The 22,608-nt window shown below is 47.6% G+C and overlaps 2 protein-coding genes across 2 annotated transcripts; both read left to right on the forward strand.

Moving 5' to 3' along the window:
• The first annotated feature begins 884 nt into the window (after positions 1-884).
• Positions 885-4,052, forward strand: APOBEC4 (apolipoprotein B mRNA editing enzyme catalytic polypeptide like 4). The gene is made up of 2 exons (XM_032118233.1): positions 885-1,826; positions 3,935-4,052. Exons 1-2 carry the CDS (start codon positions 892-894, stop codon positions 4,050-4,052), a joined length of 1,053 nt encoding a protein of 350 aa, XP_031974124.1. The 5' UTR covers positions 885-891.
• A 12,522-nt stretch (positions 4,053-16,574) lies between these two features.
• ARPC5 (actin related protein 2/3 complex subunit 5) lies at positions 16,575-21,541 on the forward strand. Its single transcript, XM_032117841.1, has 4 exons — positions 16,575-16,769; positions 17,551-17,623; positions 19,322-19,498; positions 20,313-21,541. Exons 1-4 carry the CDS (start codon positions 16,627-16,629, stop codon positions 20,373-20,375), a joined length of 456 nt encoding a protein of 151 aa, XP_031973732.1. The 5' UTR covers positions 16,575-16,626; the 3' UTR covers positions 20,376-21,541.
• Positions 21,542-22,608: the final 1,067 nt, after the last annotated feature.

Below are 22,608 nucleotides of genomic sequence, written 5' to 3' on the forward strand. Positions count from 1 at the left end.
CTAAGAAAGGGAAAGCCTTGGTGCAGAAGTACAATATGAGTTTTCTGTTCAGCTGGCACATCAGGCAGATAAACACACAAATCATTTGAAAAGAAACTCAGTTGGACATTGCTTAGAACACCCAGATTTCATCTATAACAATCTTGTAGCAAAACTTCACTACTAAAAAAGGGCAATAGTATCACTTGAGAAATGAAAAAAAAAATTATTGACAGGCACAGAACAGTAGCTCAACTCCCACAGTTTGCAAAGGTAAATTCTGTTTGTGTTCCTGTCTCCCAGCACCTGGCACCTGGAAACACCTGCTGTCACCATCTCAACCGGGGCCAAGCCCCTGCACTGGGAAAGATCCTTCTGCACTGAACTGCCCAGACCAGGGAGGAACCTTCTTCTGCATCACAGAAGAAAGATTGCAAGAGCCCTAAAGTGGAAACTTAAAAACCCACTGAAGGAAATCAGATAAATATTTGCTATTACCCTGAGCTGGACCTGCTGACATGGTAATTACACCATTTTAATTTCTTTATTTGTTGGTGTTTGCATGTTTGTTTTGCCAGATTGAATCATGGAATCACCTGTAACAATCTTGAAAAGGGTGGCAGTTTCTATTGTGCAGTTTCTCCTCTCTAGGGTAAAAGAGAAATTTTTACTCTTTTTTAAGCAAAACCGCTGATTTGTGAATAATACCCCCAGGCTCCAAGACTTTTTTTCCTCTGTGTCATCAAGTTACCATATGCTGCTACAAGTTCCAGTAGCTTTATGAAGAGACTGTACACTATTATTTATGTAGTTTAACTGCAAAACAAATTGAAGGTTTGAATTAAAATATTACTTTTTCATTTAGGACTGTGAGCTCTATAGCACATAAACTGGGAGGTTTTTCGATACAACATGAATACAGGAGAGAAAACAGTTTTCCAAGAATTTCTGACACACCAGGGCACTGTGGTAAAGACCTGCTGCTGGCCGAGGCAGACCCATGTGTGTGCCAAGTGTCCCTACCACATACGGACAGGGGAAGAAGCCAGAGTCCTATACAAAGAATTCCACAGGGTCTTTGGCTTCCCGCACAGACCCCCAGTGACTCCCCAAAACAGGCACCTTCTCTTCTATGAGCTGAGGAGCTTCTCGGGCAGAGTCCTCCAAAAAGGCCACGCCACAAACTGCAGTGCCCAAGGCAAGCACCCTGAGGCTGTGTTGTTCGAGGCTGGCGCTTACCTGGATGCAGTCACAGCTGCCTGTGCAAGCATCAGCTGCATCACCCTCTACTCCAATTTCTCACCCTGCAACGAGGCTCAGCACTGCTGCGTGAAGAAAATGTTCAGCTTCCTGCTGAGGCACCCCCACATTTTGCTCTGCATCTACTTCTCTCAGCCCTATCCCTGCAGGGACAGTCTTCCCGGGGCTCTGCGGGACCTCTGCAGCCTCTGGCCCCGGGTGACCCTGCAGAGGCTTCCAGGAGGGGCATGGCCATACCTGCTCTACCACTTTGTATGTGGCATCACGGGGGCAACCCCTTGTCACCCAGCTCTGCCAGCAGGTGCACAAAACCCACATCAAATTAACCTGACAGCAACTAAAACATATTTTAGGACAGCTTTTCCCCAGGGAATGCAGGGGAACCCAGCTGGACAGCAGAATTTAAAGGCCTTTTCCCCTCTCAGACTGGCCTCCCAGCAGCCTTTCCCAGCCATGAAAGGCAGTCTGTTTCCTCTGATGTCTCCAAGCCAAGGAGGGCTTTTCCCAGGTGTATTTCTGCCCTCTCAGAGGGAACAGCTATACCCCAGACCCAGAAATGTTGTAAGGCATTTAAAAATGCCAAAGGAGTGTGAAAAACGAGGTTCACTCTCCTGTTAGAATTTAAAGAGTTTAATATAAAGACAATAAGAGACACATAAAATAAAGCAAAGGGATAACGGCCGGGTGCCTTGGCGCTCTGCCAAGAGCACACTTGATGCTTGAGGTGAGTCCTTTTTATACCATTTTTACTGTCTGTTCTCTATTCATATTAAAACTTTTCCAGGAACTGTTCTGCATGGCCACTCCTTGGGTCCGCCTTTTTAGAGCATGCGTAGTCTTCGGCCTTGTGGTTTTATTTCTTTTGATTCTTGGGGTTGGGCCCGCTAGGTAAGAGTCGATGGTAGGGTGGATCTCTTAATTCTCCAGACAGTCAGGGCTGATTGCAGCTTTGGGCCTCTTTGCCCCCCGGGCAGAGCGGTGATAAGGGCTCTCGGACCCTCCTGGCCGCCCGTTCTCCCGGCAGAGTAGCCTTTGGGCCCTTTTGTTCTCTGGACAAAGTGTTGATTAGCAGCTTCTCGGGCCTCATCCTCTGCTCGCTTGGAGGTTATCTTACTTGCTCACACTTGCTAACATTCTTGCTAAAACGAGAGAAAACTACATCCACACAGCAAAAAGCATTTCTAACATTATATAATATCTACTTTAATACTTTGCGAGAAGCCAATACTATAATATATGTTTATAACAGGAGTAATTCAGTGGAAGTCCTCATTCTGAAGTGTTTCCCCATGGCACACACCTGCTCTGAGTATAGCACAGATCCATCCACTTTTTGGTGTGAAACTGAGATCACAGATAGCAAAAAACACCAATAAAGTCCCCTCCTGCCAAATCTAACCCATGGAATAACTCTGGGTTTCAAATAACTGATTAGGAACATATTTTTGTTTTAATCCTCTACCTTAAAAGCCAGAGCAGTAAGCCCCAAACCCCAAGTGCTCCCTGCCCATGGCAGGCAGTTGGAACTACATGACCTTTAAAGGTCCCTTCCTACCCAAACCATTCTGTGACTCCCTGACAGTCTATTTACCTCCTGCAATTAATTTGTCACCCTTAAGCCAATTTCCAGAAGAAAAATGCCAGCAATCCCCAAGCTACAACCACAGTTACAGCTGGACTGCAGCTTCCCAAGCTGAGACAACTTTGGTGGAACACGTGACATATCATAAATTCCTCCTCTGTCAAGAAGGTGGTCCTGCAGGTAGGGCTGATACAGGAATAAATTTCCCCACCAGCTGTTTTCTTCATAATAAGGGGGGAGAGGTGGGGGGGTGGTGGGTGTAATATATGCATATATATGAAAGGAATGAGAAGGAGGTGTCTTTACAAACAAACTGTGGGCCTGCTGGTAGATAAAGCCAGATACTGAAAGGTGAAAGAAGAAATGGGAGGAACCATAAATTCCATAGGAATTCCACTAATTGACACAGTCGGTTACTCACTCAAGGCCTTGCAAAATCCCTGGACTTGTAGAAAAAGAACAGAGACACAAAGAAGAAGAAAAGGGGGGCGGGGGGAGGGGTACACATTAGGAGGGGGTCTGTATTAGGCGATTTGGGAAGTCTGTACCTCTCAAGTACTTCAGCCAGTGGGGAAAGAGAGTGTCATGGTTTGATGCTGGCCAAAGACCAGGCACCTACAAAAGCTGTTTGCTCACTTTCTCTTTCTCTCAGCTTGGTAGAGGAGAGGGGAAAAAAATTAACAAAAGGCTCATGAGTTGAGATGAGGATTGGGAGAAAACACTCTAAGGGCAAAACAGATTCCAATTTAAAGGTATAAAGTAAATTTATTATTAACAGAGTCAGAGGAGGACAATGAGAAGTAAAATAAGCTTTAAAACACCTTTTCCCCCCCAGCCCCTCCCTCCTTCCCACCGACAGTGCAGGGAGACAGGGCACGGAGGTTTGGTCAGTTCGTTACTTGGGATCTTCTGTTCGCTCAGGGAGAGGACTCTTTCCTCTGCTATGCCATAGGGTCTCTCCCATGAGCAGTCTTCCCAAAACTGCTGTGGTGTGGGTCACTCATCCACAGTGTGCAGTCTTTTAAGGAAAGACTGCTCTAGTTTGGAAGCAGGGGCTTTCTCTCTCTCTTCGGGTCTCCCACTGGATCACCCTCTGGTATCCATCTGCTCCAGCGTGAGCACTTCTCCCACGGGCTGCAAGTGGATCTCTGCATCCCCCGTGGACTTCCTGGATTACAGGGGGACAGTTTGTTTCACCATCATCCTCACCATGGCTTGCAGAGGAATTTAGATTCTGATGTTTGGAGCACCTCTTTCCCCTCTTTTCACTGACCTTGGTGCCACCATGTTGTTCTCCTTCACATGTCCTCACTTCCTTCTCTTTCTCTGACTAGAAGAAAAATTTCTGCTTGTAGGTATCACTGTCAACAAGTTTCACTAATTCAAAGATTCTTGCAGCATCTCGCAGTGCCAAGAGGTTGATCTCATCTAGGTTCTGCGTCGGGGAACCGCTTGCCGTGTTTCTGCTGCTGGCCACGTGGCCCCACTGCCACCGCACAGACAGTGGCGGCCGCTGCAGTGCTGGTGCTGTTTAACGCCTCTCTTCATGTGGGGCGCTGGGAAGGAGAAGACGCCAATGCCGCCCCTGCCTTTCTGCCCGCAGCACAGCTGGCTAGGGACGGCCAGACAGGCAAGGCTCTCTGTGGGCCATGCTGAGATGGAGGTGGCCACGGTGGTGCATCACACCACACTGCCTGGGATGGGCCCAACAGCAGCATCTTGCCACCCCTGGAAAAAACTGCATGTGCACTCTTTTGATTTTCTTCTTGAATATGTCATCTCAGAGGCATTATCAACCTCTCTAACTGGACCAGCAGCAAGTCCATCTTCAGAGCCATCAGAGATTGTCTCTGTCGGACATGGTGGAAGCTTCCAGCAGCTTCTCACAGAAGCCACCTCTGTGGCCCTCCCCCGCTACCAAAAAATCAGGCCATGCCAAATCAACACAGAGAGAGGGAAATGTGGCCGGGAAATTAGGATAAAAAGGAGGCTGCCTCTTCCAACAACTTGAGAGACCCCATGGGAAATGCCCCATGGCCTCTCCTTTATTCAAATAAAGTTATAGTGCTCCTCTGTCTCCTCTTTGCACATAAACCTCTGGTGTTTGTGGATTAGTTTTCCTAACAAATATGGGTGCTTTTGTCCGGGATCCTTCCACCATTCAGGGCAGAAGGCAGTGAGCGGAGCTGAAGGTGCCCCTCACCCAGTTTCAGTGATCAGCTCCCCTTGGTGGCAGCTGGCATGGGGTGATTGATTGGGTTCCTGAGACTGTCTGGGAGACAGATGAGTGGTGGAGCAGGGGGGTCCATGAAGAGTCCACAGGGAAGGACCACTGAAAATCTCACCAGTGAGTACAATGGGATCTTCAGAGAGTAAACCTGAGAGGGCACTCATGGAGGTTAGCACAGGTAAACCTGAGAGAGCACCCATGGAGGGTAGCACAGGTAAACCTGAGATGGCACCCATGGAGGGTAGCAAAGGTAAAGCTCGGAAGGGGCCCTGGCAAAAGAGGTGATGATCCCAAAATATCTCCAAAGAATCCCTTGGAAGAATGTTGAGTTGGTTTACACATTCTTCCACAGGTAATTAAGGACATGGATGCCCAAAGGGGGCAATAAGGGAAAGTTGAGAAAGGGTCTCGACAATCCATGCCCAGGGGGGCAATAAGGGGAGTTGAGGAAGGGTCTTGACAACAGGGGATGGACGGATGGTGTTGGTATGTTGGGAAGGGATTGGTTGAAGGCTAGTGTGGAGAAATATGGTTGAGGCAAGGAGTGGCAGGACTCGGTGCAGAGGTATGAGACTGGGAGCACAGGCTGGGGGCCTGTGGGGAGGTGCGGGGTTGGGCCAGGGCTGTGGGGCAGCCAGGGCTCAGTGCTGGGTGGTTCCTGACCCTGCTGCCCCCCCCCAGGCAGGGCCAGCAGTGGCCCCTGGCCTCCATGAGGCTGTGGGACACCCCAGCCACCAGTGGTGCTGCCGGCCATGCCCGTTGGTTGTGCCGGGGGGGTGGCAGGACAGGGACTGGCTTTAGTATACAGTGTATGGTGAGGAGGGTGAGCACAAGGAGGAGGAGGAGGAAGCAGTATCTGGGAAATGCAAATTGTACGTGGAAGGATTTTCTTTTAAAGATTTTGTTTGGTTCACTGGAGAAATGAATGATTTTGAGCTGTGGAGAATAAGCACCCACAGGCAGTAGCAGGGGGGACTACAGGAAGGGCAGAATAAACCCCTAGATTAACTGGTTAGAAAGATACAGCAAGTGTATGTAAGAAGGGATGAGGAAAAGGTGAAGGCAAAGGCAAAGGCAAAGGTGATGGCAGAGTTTTTACAGCCCCAGAGGGATAAACTGCAGGGCCCAAGGGGTCCCCCAGGACAGAAGGGATGGAGTCGGCCACAAGTGACTGGCAGAAGCATTCTCTCCTCATCAGAGGAGAGCCAACCCAAACAGTGGTTGGGAAGGAATCAGTGTGCTATCTGCAGGGCAGAGGGACATTGGAAGCAGCAATGTCCATAGAGAGCTGGATCCTCATGAGGAAGAAGCCCAGAGATTAATGGAGATTAATTGCTAGGGGTGTTAGGGGCTCCCATTATACCAGGGACCCACCACACTGGAGGCCTCGATAACTTTTAAGGTGGGTCCGGACTGAGAGGAGCCTGGTAGATACAGGGGCCTCTCGATCCACTTTGAATTTTATCCCTAAGGGGGGAGAATTGTCAAAAAGATCTTTGATTATTCAAGGGGTGAGTGGAAAGGATAAGCAGATGCATTTAATTCAACTATTAGTAGATGTGAGGAATAGGTTTGAAATGCAGGAATTTCTGTTTGTTCCTCATTGTGATTGTAATTTACTGGGAAGAGATTTGATGGCTAAAGTAGGAATGCAAATTAATATTGTGAAAAATGATACAGAAGCTAACGCTGTGGTAACTTTGTGTAAAATGTCTGAGAAGGCTTGTGCTGAAATACACCCAGAAGTGTGGGCAGTCGCAGGGAAATATGGAAAATTAGATATAGAGCCTCTCCAAATTCCTTTGAAGCAACCAGGACAAGTGGTGTCTAAAAGCAGTACCCTCTTTCAAGGTAGGGAAGGAAGGGGTTACATCCTGTCATTGAGTCCCCCTGCTAAAGGCAGGGCTTTTGGAGCCAGGTATATTTCCCTATAACACTCCTATATCCTGCCAGTTAAGAAACCAGATGGAACCTTGTCTTGGTTTGAAAGACAGGTGTCTGCTAAGGGAGGCAGAAGCCTCCCTTGGAACGGCAGATGTAACCCCTTTCCCTCCGAGTTATTATAATTTTGAAATCAAGGGGCTTTTAGGCAAAGATGTGGGAAATAGGAATAACAGTTCTTTACTATTATATATCTGTATGTGTATAAACAGTCAAACAAGCAACAATAACTATGGCAGTAACAGCAAACAATCACAAACCCAGTGCCAGCCTTCTCGGCTGTCAGGCCCTTTCCCCTCGGGTGCAGTTCCGCTCGCAGCCGGCAGGGGCGCTGGCGGCTCCCGGTGAGCAGGGCAGGTGCGATGGTTCCCCCGCGGCTGCAGGGGGCGCTCCGGAGCGAGCTCGGGGAGCACGCGGCAGTGGTGGCCTGGGATCCCGGGAAGGGATGGAACAAAAAAGCTTCACAAACTCCTGGGCAGCCGATCCCGGTGTCCAGCCGGACCCTCGGGAACAGCAGGCTGGAGCGGCAGGGACAAGCACAAATCCCGGGTGGCAGACGCGATGTATCCAAGCGGGGAACCCCCCGGAGGTCTGGTCAGGCAGGGCGAGCAGGGCTACAACACAGCGAAGGCTCAAAGCAGCGGCGGGGCAGGGCGGCCACAGCCCGGCTCCTGGCGGGGCAGGGAAGGTGGCTTTGGGATCCCGGTGTTGTTTCCAGCAGAAGGAAAAGCGGCCGAAAAGAACCAGCAGCTCCTCTCTCTCCGAATGCCAAGACCGAACTGACCCCACACCCAGGTGAAACAAAAGAGTAGCCAGGCACACCCCACCTCCAGTGGGTAGCTCTTTGTTTTCTTAAGTAACCAGCAATTTGTTGTCTTAGTAACAGTATGGGGGAAAATTCCTTTAACAGAAAAAAAACCTAGAACTCCTAAAAAACCCCAACAAACCTACAGAATGGTGCAGGATTTAAGAATAATAAATGAAATTGTCAGACCAAGGCATCTCACAGTTCCAGATCCCTACACCATCCTGAATCAAATCCCTTCTTCACATGAGTATTATTCAGTACTGAACTTGAAGGATGCTTTCTGGGGGTGTCTGATTACAGAGGACAGTAAACAGTATTTTGCCTTTGAGTGGGAACAGGAGGAAGGAGGGAAAATGATAAAACAACAATTGACATGGACAGTCCTACTGCAGGGATATAGAGAGTCACCAGTTTTGTTTGGGCAAGCCTTGCAGAAAATATTAAGAGAGTTTACTCCACCCTCGGGAGTTAGGCTGTTGCAGTGGGTGGATGATTTGCTTTTATCAGGGGAACAGGAAAAGGTGGTTGAAGAAGCTACTGTGAAGCTGCTTAATTTTCTTGCTAAAAAGGATCTTAGAGTGTTTGAAAAGAAAGTGCAATTGGTAGAAAAACAAATGTTTGGGGCACATTTTGACTGCAGGTCTACAGTGTATTGATCCAGAACGAATACAAGGAATTTTACAAGTACCATTACCCTCGACTAAAAAAAGAGTTATGGCAGTTTTTCAGGGTTGGTAGAGTACTGCAGAGCATGAATTGAGGATTTTTCTGTTTTAGCCAGACCTTTATATGACTTTTAAACCCAAAACAGTCCTAATGTTGTGGCATGGACACTCGAAGGAGAGAAAGCTTTAGAAAATTGAAAGACAAATTGATTAATTCCCCAGTCTTATCTCTTCCAGACTCAGAAAAGGAATTTGAGTTATATGCGGATGTTAAACAGGGCCATGCTAAAGGAATTTTGGTACAAGAGCACGGGGGAACACGGCAGCCTGTTGGTTTTTTTTCTAGGTTGTTAGACCCAGTGACCAGAGGCTGGCCTCATTATCTGCAGAATTGTGCATCCACAACTTTAATGGTAACTGAGGCCCAAAAACTGACAATAGGAGGATATCTGATTGTTAAAGTTTCACATCAAGTTAAAGCTTTGTTAACCGAAAGTGGATGACCAGCGCTCAGTTATTACAGTATGAATCTTGTTTAATGGAACAAGAGGACTTATAACTGGGAAGCAGTGAAGGGTTTAACCCAGTCTCCTGTCTGAACTGCCCTGAAGAGGGGAGCCAAGAAAAAACCCATGACTGCATTCAAGTGATAGATCTCCAGACCCAGACTACGGAAGACTTAGAAGACACTCCATGGCCTGAGGGAGAAAATGTGTTTATTGATGGGCCTTCAAGAGTGATAGAAAGAAAGTGAGTTACAGGATACACTATCATTAAGGGAAGGGAGTTAGAGGAAGGGAAGAGATTATCCCCACGTGGTCAGCTCAGACAGCGGAGCTGTGTGCGCCTGTAAGAGCCTGTGAATTATATCAGGACAAGATAGTGAATATTTTTACTGATTCTAAATATGCATATGGGGTGATACATGCATATAGGAAATCATAAGAAAAAATAGGTTTATTAACCTGCAGGGAAAAAACATTAGCTCGTGAGAGCTTAATTTCTCACCTATTGGAGGTGATGAATTTATCAAAAGGCGTAGCAATAATGTACATTAGGGGACACCAGGCAGCATGCTCAGAGGAGGCAATAGGTAACCAGCCTGCTGATGAAGAGGCTCAGAAAGCTGCAATGTTGCCAGAAATCTCTAAGATCCTCCCCTCACTCCCAGTAGCCCCGTCGCTGCCAGAGGAACTGTCTTTTCCACCAGAGGAACTTGAGGTAATTAAAAAGAGTGGGGCAGAGGAAAGAGGGGATAATTGGTTTACAAGGGGTGGTAAGCAGTGCATTCCAAAAGCTCTGGTCTTACAAGTATTAAAATAACTCCATGAAGGGAGTCATTGGGGCTCCTGAGGACTGGCAGAAGCCTTCCTCAAAATGTATGCTACTGTGGGTTTTTTTACTCTGGCAAAGCAAGCTATTGAAAGTTGCTTGATTTGTGCTAAAACCAATAACAGGGTGTCATAGGTTAGCAAGCATAGTCCCGGAAGGGACGTCCTTGCTAAGGGGTGCTTACAGTTTCCTCTGGGAACTGATAGAACCTATCAGCTGGCCAGTTTGAATATGGACGATTCTCTAAGCCACTTAAAGTTGTGACCACCTCTGTGATCCACATTTAAGAATAGGCAAACTCCCCCTCCAAGCTCTCTCTCGTTTCCGGCGCTGGGACAGGTGGCTGCGGGGCCCGTGTGGGGGCCAGCGGGCCCGGCCAGGCCCTGCTTGGGCCAGGCCGGGCCGGGCCACGGCCGTCCTGAAGCCATGGACCTGTTCCAGCCATGGAACCCCCCCCACTGCCTTGCCGTGGGCAGCCGGAGCGGCTCGGCTCTCCCCCCTCTCCACTGCGATAAGAAAAATTCAACATTCCAGCTGCAAAGCTGCAAGGCCGAGGTGAGAGTAACCCTTTTATTGCTGTGAAGAGCTGAAAACCTGAGGGAAGAGAGAGAGGAGATGCTTAAAGCTGAAATTCTGTTGTGAAGCTATGATATATCAGAGTATCCTGTTGTAATTTCATGAAGATATGGGGGGTGGAGTGTTCAACTCGTAAGCAAAAGCACCTGCGCTGAGATAGGCAGATGCTGACGCAGCTGTAATTTCATGAGAAGTTTGGACAGGGAGAGATGAACCAGATGAGGACTTTTGCTCCAAACGGGAAAGGAGAAAACCTCAGTCCGTAGAGATGAACCAGATGAGGACTTTTGCTCCAGATGGGAAAGGAGAAAACCTCAGTTCCTAGAGATGCTCCCAGAGATAGTCCTAAAGATGAAGATGATGAAGACCCTTTGCTCCCAGGGAAGGAGAAGGGCCTCTGTTTTTGTTTCTGAACGGCTCAACCTTAAAATTGTACCCCAAAAAACTTCAAGAGTGGACCCTCGAAAGCAGTTGCGGGAAAAGCTGCAAGTCGGGGGGAAAGGACTCACACGCAGGCAGAGAGACTCCTCTTCCTAAATGGACTGAACAATATTTGGAAGTGGGCGGCTGTCTTGTTGTGATAATGTTTTCATAGCATGAGCAAGAAGAGACTTCTCTTTCTAAATGGACTGAACAAGGTTATTATGGAAGTGGTAAACAGACTGAACATCTTAAGGGTTGTCTTTTCACATTGTCAGTGGGAGAAGGGAGGAAGGTGGGGGGAGGAGGAGAGTTCTGAAGGTGGTATAATTTTTTTCCCCTCTTTTAGGTCTGTTAATAAACTTCTTTATATTCTTTCAAGTTTGGTGCCTGTTTTGCATTTCTCCTAATTCTTATCTCACAGCAGATAAACAGTAATGAGTATTTTGGACCAAACCACTACACAGGGTTACAAAGAAAACTGCCAGGGGAGGGAGGCCTTGGGCTGTACGTCCCTTCCAGAGATGCCAGGTGGATTTTACTGAAATGCCCCGAGTGGGAAGGTTTAAATATCTTCCGATAATAGTATATCAGCTAACAGGCTGGCCAGAAGCATTTCCAACTGCTTCAGCAACTACAAGATCAGTTATTAAAGTATTTTTGGAACAAATATTTCCAACATATGGGATTGTAGAAACAATAGACTCAAACAGGGGAACTCATTTTACAGGGAAAATTCTTCAAGGGGCTATGACTGCTTTAGGAATACAATGGGACCTCCAAAGCCCCTGGTATCCAGAGCTTGGGCTAGGTAGAAAGAAGAATGGAGAAATAAAGAAACACCTTTTGAAGCTGGTCATAGAAACTAAGATGCCACGGGTACAGCTTTTGCCACTGGCTTTAGCAAGAATAACAGCCAGACCCAGAGGAGATATTCAATGATCTCCCTTGGAATTGATGTTTGGAATTAGTTACTGTTGTAATTCTCAGTCTAGTGGGGCAGTGAAGATAAGTGATGTATATTTAAAACAATATGTGGTCAGGATACTGTCTCTTGTGAAATCTCTGCAATAGGAAGCTCGGCTGGCACAGACCCTGCCTTTGGACTTTGCTGTTTGTAAGATCCAACCAGGACACTGGGTCCTAGTTAATGAGTAGAAAGAAGCACCACTGGTGGTGAAGTGCCATGGCCCATTCCAAGTGTCACGGAACACAGACACGGCCATCGAGACAGCTGAACACAGGTAGACCAATCACACTCGAGTCAAGGTCTCTGAAGCCCCGGAGACCTGGACATCTCAGCTGGAGGAGAAGGATGGGAGTCTGTGATTGACACTCTGCAGGAGTGGGTCAGAGCAGTAGCCAGTGTGTCCACATTGGGGGAAGCCGTGTGTGCCTACCCACAGACCATCTGCTGAAAGCGTCTGTATGGGCATCCCTCCTTTTGGATCTCCAGCCATTGGGGGGCTAATACTTGCTGTCATTGTTTTCTTTATGTTAAGCTGTTTCTGTGCCTTCACTCACCAGAGGTGGTGCAGACAACAACGTGAGAATTAGATTAGGAGATTAGATTACACCATTAGAATGTTTTTCTTAATAATCTTACTTTTTTATTGTCAGTTAGGTTTGGGCCAGAGGTGGGAGAATTGTTTTTTAGTCCTAGGAGAAGAAGTAGCAAAAACCTTTAACCTTAGCCATTGTTGGGTCTGTGGAGGGCCAGGAGGATCTGAAGATTGGCCATGGGTGGCCAGCCCAGTCGAACCTAAATGGTGAGTCAGCTCCCTGAGTGAGGTCCATAACGGAACAGGATTCTGGGATGAAGAAGGAAGTCCATGGTGACTTCATTCCTCTGAAGGAAGCATCTATTGTCGAAATAGAACAGGACGCATATACGTGGGAAAAAGTGTCTGTGACTGGACTTTATCTTTGAGTTTAGATTGTTGGACCCCTGACTGCCCTCTTCATGATTGTTCCAAATATCGAGGCAGATGGAATCAAGTGCACATTAAGCTCACTAATGGTAGCTGAGTAAAGTGTTCCTACCATAATTACTTGTCAGGATTTCTGGGGTTGTCCTGGGATTTGAGTAACAGTGAGATGTCACTGAGATGATTTATTGCTCAATCAGTCTCATATGTATTGAAGGGTGAGACAGAAGAGGTTGCGAACAGCATCTCTCATATCAGAGGCAGTAGTTACAGTAACAATAGCAGAAGTGGTAGGTCTGGCAGCTGCGGCAGGTACAGGCGCCAGATAGCAGGAACTCAGTGAGGTAGCAGCAGCTTGCTGGAATAGCAGCAGCTACAGTCTTTTTCTACAAGGCCTTATATACTTTTTTAAGCCAATAAGCAAATGCCACAAAAATTGCTAACACATTGGTACCAATCAATACTGTATGATTTTGCCACAATGCATACTTTCTTATCCAATGAACATATTGCTATTATGGTCTATTGCACAGGCTTATGTTAATACATCTTAACTTTCCAAGAAGCTCTATTATAAAGTTTACTGTTAAACTCTAAATTCTTTACTCTTTTACTTATCACTATTATTTCTTGCATAAAATATGTTTTTACTTGTTAAAATACATTTCTACTCTTATAAAGCACATTTATTTCAAAACTACAAAACTGCGTTTGCTTTAAATTTGCAAAAGCTCATTACTCTGTCAGGCAGTCTTTGCCAAGGCCACAAATCAAAACATGTATCCATTTCTATCTGTTCAAGCACAATGTCCTTTATGTATTCTGTCAGCACCTGTGGATTCTCTGTGAGTTCTCTGTAACTTCATTTCCCACAATTACCAAAGGGATTTTGAAGGCTGTCAAGCAGTGGGGAGGGACAGGTTTTTTGACCACTTATTTTTAAGCTGCCCACAAGATAATCCCACAAGTAGGACACATGTTGTCCGTGACTACCAGTGGAAATGGCAACAGTGGAACAGAACTCAAATCTTTTTTAATAAGTTCTGGTCCAGATCTAACAAAAAAGATCTGGGATGTAACTGTAGGTGGAAATCTCATGTGGGAGCTTAGAAATGCAAATATTGTGATTTTTATGGTGGGGCAACTATTGTTGGAGGACCATTAGGCCCAGAAAGCAAGCTCTATTTTGACCCACCAATTGATGATGAAAATTGGGAAGACCCCTTTGCTAACAGAACATGGGCTTTTAAAGGACATTATTGGATTTGTGGCCAACATTCTTATCTTAGGTTACCTCCAAACTGGTCAGGGTTATGTTATGGGGCGTATATTAGACGGTTGTTCTTTTTGCTACCACAAGTTCAGGGAAATCAGTTAGGAATCAAGGTATACAATGATCTAATTAGAGAAAAGCAGTCAATTGATGCATTCCTGGCTGGAGAAGGGGAAAAATGGGGGAAAGATGAATGGCCACCTGAGCAAATCATACAACACTATGGACCAGCCACTTGGAATCCAAATGAATTAATCTCAGGTGCCAGAGAGCCCATTTATAATTTGAATCGGATAATTAGGTTACAAGCTGTCTTTGAAATAATAACCAACCAGACGGCTACAGCTCTTGACCTTCTTGCCGACCAATCCACTCAGATGAGGAATGCGATAATTCAACATCGGACGGTATTAGATTATCTATTAGCAGAAGAAGGGGGAGTGTGTGGAAAATTAAATGACTCAAACTGCTGTTTGCAAATGGATGACAATGGAAAAGTGGTGAAACAAGTAACAAAGGGAATAACAAAGTTAGCACATGTACAGGTCCAAACATGGAAAGGATGGGAATGGGACATATTTTCGTGGTTACCTGGTGGACTATGGGTTAAATGAATGCTTTCTTCCTCTTATGTGCTATAGCAACTCTCATCTTTTTACCATACATGACGCCTTGCTGAGCGCAGTTCATTCAGCAATTCAGTGATCAACGGGATGCAGGCAGAAGCCATGTCTACTGATCCAGAGATGGCTACAAAAGGACAGAAAATGATGTCACTGCAAATAATCGCAAAACCAAAAAAAAACCCGGGAACAGAAAATTAAGTCAATGGTAACTAAAGTTTGTAAAGACAACTATTGAGAAAATAAGAAGAGGAAGGATTGAAAGGAATTAGAAAGAGGTATCTTTACAAACAAACTGTGGGCCTGCTGGTAGATAAAGCCAGATACTGAGAGGTGAAAGAAGCAATGGGAGGAACCATAAATTCCATAGAAATTCCATAGGAATTCCACTAATTGACACAGACGGTTACTCACTCAAGGCCATGCTAAATCTCTGGACTTCTAGAAAAAGAACAGAGACACAAAGGAGAAGAAAAGGGGGGAGGGGATATACATTAGAAGGGGTTCTATATTAAGCAATTCGGGAAGTCTGTACCTCTCAAGTACCTCAGCCAATGGGGAAAGAGAGAGGGAAATGCGGTCGGGAAATTAGAATAAAAACGAGGCTTCGTCCTCCAACAACTTGAGAGACACCATGGGAAATGCCCATGGCCTCTCCCTTTATTTGAATAAAGTTACAGGACTCCTCTGTCTCCTTTTTGGACATAAACATCTGGTGTTTGTGGATTAATTTTCCTGACATATTTGTGTGTGTCTATTTTTTTTTTCCAGGGCTGCTGTTTTCTATTAAGAGGAACCTCGCAAAGCTGTGCCATTTCCTAATTATTAATAGGATAAATATTATCTACACAGTCCAAGTGTAACTTAAAAAAATACTAATCAGGCTGTGGCTATTTTTTAACTCTCAGGGTCACCAGGTACTGTTGGAGTAGGGGCTGTCCAAGCAGGGCAGCTCTGGACTCACTTGGACCTCACAGGGTCCTGCGCAGCCTGGAGCTGTCCTGGGGGTGGACAGAGGGACCCAGACAAGCTCGGGAAGTGGCTCATGGGAATCTTAAAAGATTTAACAAGACCAAGTGATGGTGCTGCACCTGGGTCAGGGCAGCCCCTGGGGTCAATCCAGGCTGGGGATGAGCAGATGGAGCAGCCTTGGGAGAAGGACTTGAAGGTGCTGGTGGGTGAGAGCTGGACCTGCCCCATGCCAGAACCCCCTGTGGCCTGGGCTGAGCCCCCAGCGTGGGCAGCAGGTAAGGGATGGGGATTCTGCCCTGCTCAGGTGAGACCTCACCTGCAGAGCTGCCCCAGCCCTGGGGCCCAGCACAGGAAGGACCTGGAGCTGCTGGAAAGAGTCCAGAGGAGGCACCAGGATGATCATAGGGATGGAGCAGCTCTGCTGGGAGGAAAGGCTGGGAGAGCTGGGGATGTTCAGCCTGGGCAAAGGAAGCTTTGGGGTGACCTCATTGTGGCCTTGCAATACGTGAAGGAGCTGATGGGAAACATGGGGACACAGTATTTACAAGGGCCTGGAATGACAGGACAAGCATGAATGGCTTCAAAGTCAGTCAGAGCATGGTGACAATAACACCGAGGTTGTGACTTCAATCCTGGTATGGGCCATTTACTTAAGAATTGGACTCGACGATCCTTGTGGGTGCCTTCCAACTCAGAATATACTGTGAATCTGTGAAACTACAAATTGAAAGAGCGTAGGTTTAGATGGGATATTGGGAAGAAGTTGTTCCCTGTGAGGGAAGGCCCTGGCACAGGTTGTCCAGAGAAGCTGTGGCTGCCCCATCCCTGGAAGTGTCCGACAGGCTGGATGAGGCTTGAAGCAACCTGGGATAGTGGAAGGTGTCCCTGCCTGTGGCAAGGGTGGGATGAGACGGGCTCTAAGGTCCCTTCCAGCGCACGCTGTTCCAGGATGCACTGACAGCGCTCCCGCTGCGCCGGCGCCGCTTGGGGCGGGGCTGGGCCCGGGCCGGCGGCGGCTGCGCGGGGTGGGCACGGCCATGGCGAAGCACACGGTATCCTCGGCGCGGTTTCGCCGGGTGGACGTGGACGAGTACGACGAGAACAAGTTCGTGGATGAGGAGGACGGGGGTGACGGGCAAGCGGGGCCCGATGAAGGCGAGGTGGACTCGTGCCTGCGGCAATATCCTGAAGGGAGCGGTGGGGGCGGAGCGGGCGCGACCGCCGCCGGGGCGGCCTCATAGGGGAACATCCGAGAGCGGGCACCGCGGCGGAGGGGAAGCGCTGGAAGGGGTTGGAGGGGAAGGGATTGGCGGGGGAAGGGGCTGGTAGGACAAGGGAAGAGGCTGAAGGGGGAAGGGGCTGGCAGCAGAAAGGGGCTGAAGGGGGAAGGGGCTGGCAGCAGGAAGAGGCTGAAGGGGGAAGGGGCTGGCAGCAGGAAGGCGACCCAGCTTCCTCCCCTGCCTGCAGCAGCAGCAGTCCCCCAGGGCTGCGCTCAGGGAGGTGTCCCGGGGGGATGCAGACAGGGGGTTTCCTGTGCCCAGAGAGCTCCCCGTGTCCGCTTCCAGGGCTGCCTCGCCCAGCTGGCCCTTGGTCACTCTTCCCAAGGGCTGCTGCCGGGCTGCTGTCCCGGTGGCTGCTGGGGCTGGATGTGCCAAGCTGAGGCCTGTTCTCAAGGGCTGCAGATTACAGAAATGATGGAGAATGGTTTCTTTTACTTGCATCCTTATTCAAGGAAAGGCCTAGGAAGTATTCTCCAGTCCTGGAACTATACAGCTGCTTGTTGATGCTGCTCCTGCCTCAAATGGCCTGAAAATTGCAGCCTTAGGTTGTAATCTCTTTTTAGCTGGTGAGGGAATCATTGCATCAGAGTGTTTTCAGTCATGCACAAGCCAGCTACAAGTATGGCTGTCCTGGTACGTGATGTTCATGTACTTGGTGTCTGGTCCTTAACCATCTGGCACAGGGAACATGATGGCTGCACTGCAGGCGGCTCTGAAGAACCCTCCCATCAACACAAAGAACCAGGCAGTGAAGGTGAAATAGCACCTGACTCTCTTATGGGTTACTCCCTAAAAATTCTTTCCTGTCTGTTACCTCTGTGCCATCAGTTGTACCTTGAGGAGGCCAGAGAAGCAGGGTTTAGGGTATTCCCTGATGTTGAAACATCTGTGACCACAAGTGTTTTAATCTTATTCAAAATACTGTAGCTCAGATGTTGCCTGTCCAGGTACCTTTACCTTGATGCTGGATCATGTGTGGTTCTCCCACCACTGCTGGTTGTGTTTTATGTGCCCAGGTGTCACCAGGTGCGCATGTCTGACTCAGACCATATGTGGCAGCTCAGAGATGTAATTGTTGTGTGCTCAGGGAACCAGGGTTGCAGTTGTCACCTCTGACTAATGAAACCACCAGCAGTGAGCCTACAAAAAAGGAAGAATTGGTTTTTATCACATCCAATCAAAATGAAGCTGTTAAAACCTCAGGAAAAGCAAGCCCTCCCCGTGTGACAGAGTGTGGGAGTCTGCTGGGTGCATGCATTTCTGAATCTCCCCAGGATGAGTCCTGAATGGCTCATGATTGCAGTGGTGGGAGGAACAGGCTGATAAGATGTGGCACTGCCCAGCTGGTGAGTGCCTGCAGTCATTTCTCCCTGCCCAAGGAGAGGCCCAGGGGCACGGTTCCCTGCTGCTCCCATGGCAGAGCTGTTCCTGCAGCCCCAGCCCTTTCCCGAAGGGTTTCACAGGGCTCTGAGAACTAGCTGTTATAAATAGGGCTATATAGCTTTGTCCTCACATTAATGACTTGTTTCCATTAGCCCTCTGTTGAGGGATTTAAGAATACGCTTGGTGGTGGAATTGAAGAGAGCAGAATGACTGAACGTTAATATCTGCCTTAATTTTTAGTTATCTTTGGAACTTTTATATTTTTACTTACAGTCATGTGAGAAGTCTTGCTAAGCCAAGTGATTATGGGATATTGAATTGGGCAGGAAAACTGACATCCGCAGTTTCTGTAGGGGGAAGCTGCCTGAAGTGTTTGTGTGATGAAATTATTCAAAAGTCCAGCAACCCTGAGACTTTTTTTCTCATCCCGCCTCAGTTAGTGATGGATGAACAGGAAGAGCTGCTCTTTGCTGATTACATGGATAATTGCTGCTATAAGCACGCCACACACATTCCCAGGTCTGAAATGACATCCAGATCAATGGTTATTAATGCACAATATTAATACTGCCAGTCTGCATCCAGTGTGTCTGGGACAGCAGTTGACTGCTTGGAAAACACATGGCTTCCAGCAGTCACCTCTTCCAGGCTGCCAGTGGCATTTACCTAGATTATAATGGTTGTGTCACATTAAACACTACGGGAAAAGGCGCTGGTGGGAAGGGGGGCCAGACAAGCACTTGATTGTTATAATTATTTTGGAACTTGATAGATCTTGAGCTTCCATAGGAACATTTACTATTTAGCCATAACTTAATTTAAGGGGTAGAGAATTGCAAACACTAACAGAGGCAGAAAAATTAAAGCAGGGCAAATGTGTTAAACTCTTTTACATTGTTTATCCTTGGGAGGATGTGTCTGTTGTATCTTACTATGACAAGCTCTTCACACATGTCCTCTTCAGCGTTGTTAAAGAGAAAAATGCTCTAATTCAGTTTGTTTGAGAGGGGAGGAGTGTTTGGCTGCACCTCACACAAGGACGGCTGTGTCTGTGCTTGCCTGTTGACAGGACCGTGCTGAGAGCATCGTGCTGAAGGTGCTCATCTCCTTCAAAGCCAATGACATTGAGAAGGCAGTGCAGTCCCTGGACAAGAACGGGGTGGACCTGCTCATGAAGTACATCTACAAGGGCTTTGAGAGCCCCTCCGACAACAGCAGTGCTGTGCTGCTGCAGTGGCACGAGAAGGTGCGTGCATGGGGACAGCTCCTGCCAGAGCGCCCAGGCCCTGAGCCTGGCAAGAGCCCCCTTCCTGTCTGGTGAGGCTCAAGTGCCAGATTCAGGCTGTGACGAGAGTATGGCTCAGAGCTCACAGCTGAGCTAAATCTCCTGCCCACTGCTGCTTCCTTGGGTAAACACCCAACAGTTAAAATTTGGGTTTCCCTTAGACTGAGGCAAACAAAATGGTTTCATTCTGTGATTCAAGTAGGCAGGAGAATTTCCTTCCTGGAGGGAAGCAAAATTTGTAGCTTGGTTATGCAGGGCAATGAAAGCTTAATTAAAGTTAAATAGCTTTCTTGAAATTGAGTGTGATTATCATACCCTGGCACCCTGACTACTGGTGTTTTGTGGAGGGCAGGCAGATGCTCATTTGCAATATAAATGTGATCCAGGTAATTTCATAGACTCCCAGAATGGTTTGGGTTGAAAGGGACCTTAGAGCTCATCCCATCCCACTCCTGCCATGGGCAGGGACACCTTCCACTAGCCCAGCTTGCTCCAAGCCCCATCCAACCTGGCCTTGGACACTTCCAGGGATGGGACAACCACAAGTTCTCTGGACAACCTGTGCCAGGGCCTCACCACCCTCACAGAGAAGAATTTCTTCCTGATACCTAACCCTACACCCTGTCAGTTTGAAGCCCTTCCCCCTTGTCCTGTCACTACAGGCCATGTCCAAAGTCCCACTCCATCATTCTTGTCGGCCTGTTCAGGTCCTGGAAGGGAGCTCCAGGCTGTAGCTGCCCTGGCCTGGTGTTCATTGCCATGTTTCCCTTCCCAGGCGCTGGCTGCCGGAGGAGTTGGGTCCATTGTGCGCGTTCTGACTGCCAGGAAGACAGTGTAACTCCAGCAGGGAGTGACGGTGTAAATCCAGCAGGGTGCTGCTGGTACAACCCCTGATCCCCTCCCGGCAGGGCCGCCCCTGGGCAGCCCTGTCCCCAAGCTTTGCCTTCGCCCTGCTGCTTCTGTCGTACCCCACCAATGATGCGCATTGTGATCTCTTCTATGGTTAAATTCTGGAAAATTAGGAAGGTGGAATTTTACTTCTAACAGGAATATTTGGTACTCGGCAGCCTTTCAGTGATATGTTCAGTGATGTAAACAATTCGGTGTTTAGGGTGATTTGCATTTGTGTGTAATCATGGCAGATTTGGACCTGACTCTGAGCAAATGCTGAGGGACACAGGACAATGTCTTAATTTTTTTTGATAGCAAAGCAGTGTTTTGAGAAGTGGGGCAGCTATTATTAACACAGGTAACTGGACTGTGTTGCCTTTGGTCAACCTCTGACCCTACACCCATGAGTAGGAGAGAAAAAAAAGCTCTTTTCCAACTCTAATTATCATTCCAGAGAACTGAGTATTTTCCTTAACCTGCTCAGGTTCCTTGCAATCAGTCTGATGCTGAGTCCACAGCAGGAAGGTCACAGTGGGATGGAGTTGTCCATCATGCAGTTTGGAAAGTGGAATTTAAAAGGTTAATGGTCCATCTACACTGGAGCCCAGCCTAGTGAACTATTCTTATTTTGATCCTGAGGAGAAGAAGAAAAAGCAGCTTTTACACACCAAATCACTTTTCAGCAACTGGAAAGTGATTTGGTTTTGTCAAGCACAACTAAATGGCTGCCTGGGGTCGTCTGAGAAATGTATCCTGGTATCCATCCTTGCAGAGCTCCCCTGTTTTGTTTTCTGGTTGTGTAGGGTCTGTAAGGATACCAGACAGCTCACATTGCTGTTGCATTGTGCCTCATCATGTTAACTAGTGGGCCAGTCAGGTTCCCAAATAAACAGGAGTATTTTAAAGAATTAGGAAAGCCCAGGGCATCCCAGACGACGGATCACCATAGAAGGTTTAGAGCCAGGACTGAAATACATGTGTTTTAATTTCACTATTTTACTACAGTTCAGTAGTGTAAAACTGTTGGGGACCTTGTGAAATCTTTGCTGTTTTTTGATACCTGCTTTGTTTTTGTAATAATAATAAAGACAATAAATCATCACTGAATATTTACTCAGTGTCTGACATGCCTCAATGCAGACAGAAACCAGCATGGTTACCCGTAAACCATACAGTGCCTCCCTAATTCTCTTCATAGGATGCTTCTCCTTGGTCACCTCCTCCAGAAGAAAACAGGCACAACCACAGGAAGCACTGAGATCGCCAAGTGGGAGACCCAGCCTTGCTACAGAAGGCACAGAAAGCATTCAGGTTTCACCCGTAGATCTGTACAGAAATTCTCCTGGATGTGCAGCAAGGGTTCCATCTTTACAGCTCTGCCAGGGACTGTGATTGGCTTCTCTGGTTCTTTCCACTTGCCCAGATTTGGGTTAAGACACCAATGAACCTCATTTAAAATAATATAAACTGTAATCCCAGAGAAGTGGAAAGTATTTTCCAAAGCAATTGATGCCAAAACAATCACCTGCCTCTAGACTGCATTAGATAAATGAAGTGAATAAAAAGAGTGGTCTTAAGGTTCTGCAGATCCCCTTGGGTGAGGCAATGATGGATTTAGGAACATTTACAGAGCACATACATCTGTGTTTCTGTTCAGGGATGTGCTAAAACACGCATTGATGTGGGGATAGGGCGGGATTTGCAGGGGCAGCTCTGCTGGTAATGAGTGACAGGAAGGGAAAAAGTTTTAAAAAACAACCTATTTCCTCCAAATTCTGCCTGACTTGTATTGGTGGATCGTATGGATACCACCACAGGGGGTCAGATTCCTGTTAGGAGAAGGAAGCCTTCAATGGAGAACCACATGCAGGTCAGACTGGGAAGGGTGACAGGGTTTGCAGAGCTCTGCTGCTTCAGCTTTGGCTGGAGTGTGTGGTAATGGCACCTTATCAGTCACATCCTGCTTTTGTGCCAGCTGAGAGCCACTGCTGTCCTCACTTCCACCTCACTGTCTGCCACCATTTGGGAAAAGAGCCAAAACCTCTGGGTCCTGTGCAGAGCTCCGACCTGCCTTCTGGGAATGAGGTGGACATGGTCCTCTGCTCCTCCTGCTCAATAAAACTCCTCACAAAAAGGTCTTCCCTTGGGCATAATGGGGTTTTTTTTCTGCCTGAATCAGT

The sequence above is a fragment of the Corvus moneduloides genome, chromosome 9 (genome assembly GCF_009650955.1).
Source record: "Corvus moneduloides isolate bCorMon1 chromosome 9, bCorMon1.pri, whole genome shotgun sequence".
NCBI classification, from domain to species: Eukaryota; Metazoa; Chordata; class Aves; order Passeriformes; family Corvidae; genus Corvus; species Corvus moneduloides.

Bases quoted from the DNA above. Each gene is read 5' to 3' on its own strand.
- ARPC5 (XM_032117841.1), top strand. From the start codon at position 16,627: ATGGCGAAGCACACGGTATCCTCGGCGCGGTTTCGCCGGGTGGACGTG. The intron at 16,770-17,550 runs ATATCCTGAAGG...ACCATCTGGCAC, and splicing joins GTGGACTCGTGCCTGCGGCA to AGGGAACATGATGGCTGCAC. The intron at 19,499-20,312 runs GTGCGTGCATGG...TTCCCTTCCCAG, and splicing joins TGCTGCAGTGGCACGAGAAG to GCGCTGGCTGCCGGAGGAGT.
- APOBEC4 (XM_032118233.1), top strand. From the start codon at position 892: ATGAATACAGGAGAGAAAACAGTTTTCCAAGAATTTCTGACACACCAG. The intron at 1,827-3,934 runs GTGTGAAAAACG...CATCTGCTCCAG, and splicing joins CATTTAAAAATGCCAAAGGA to CGTGAGCACTTCTCCCACGG.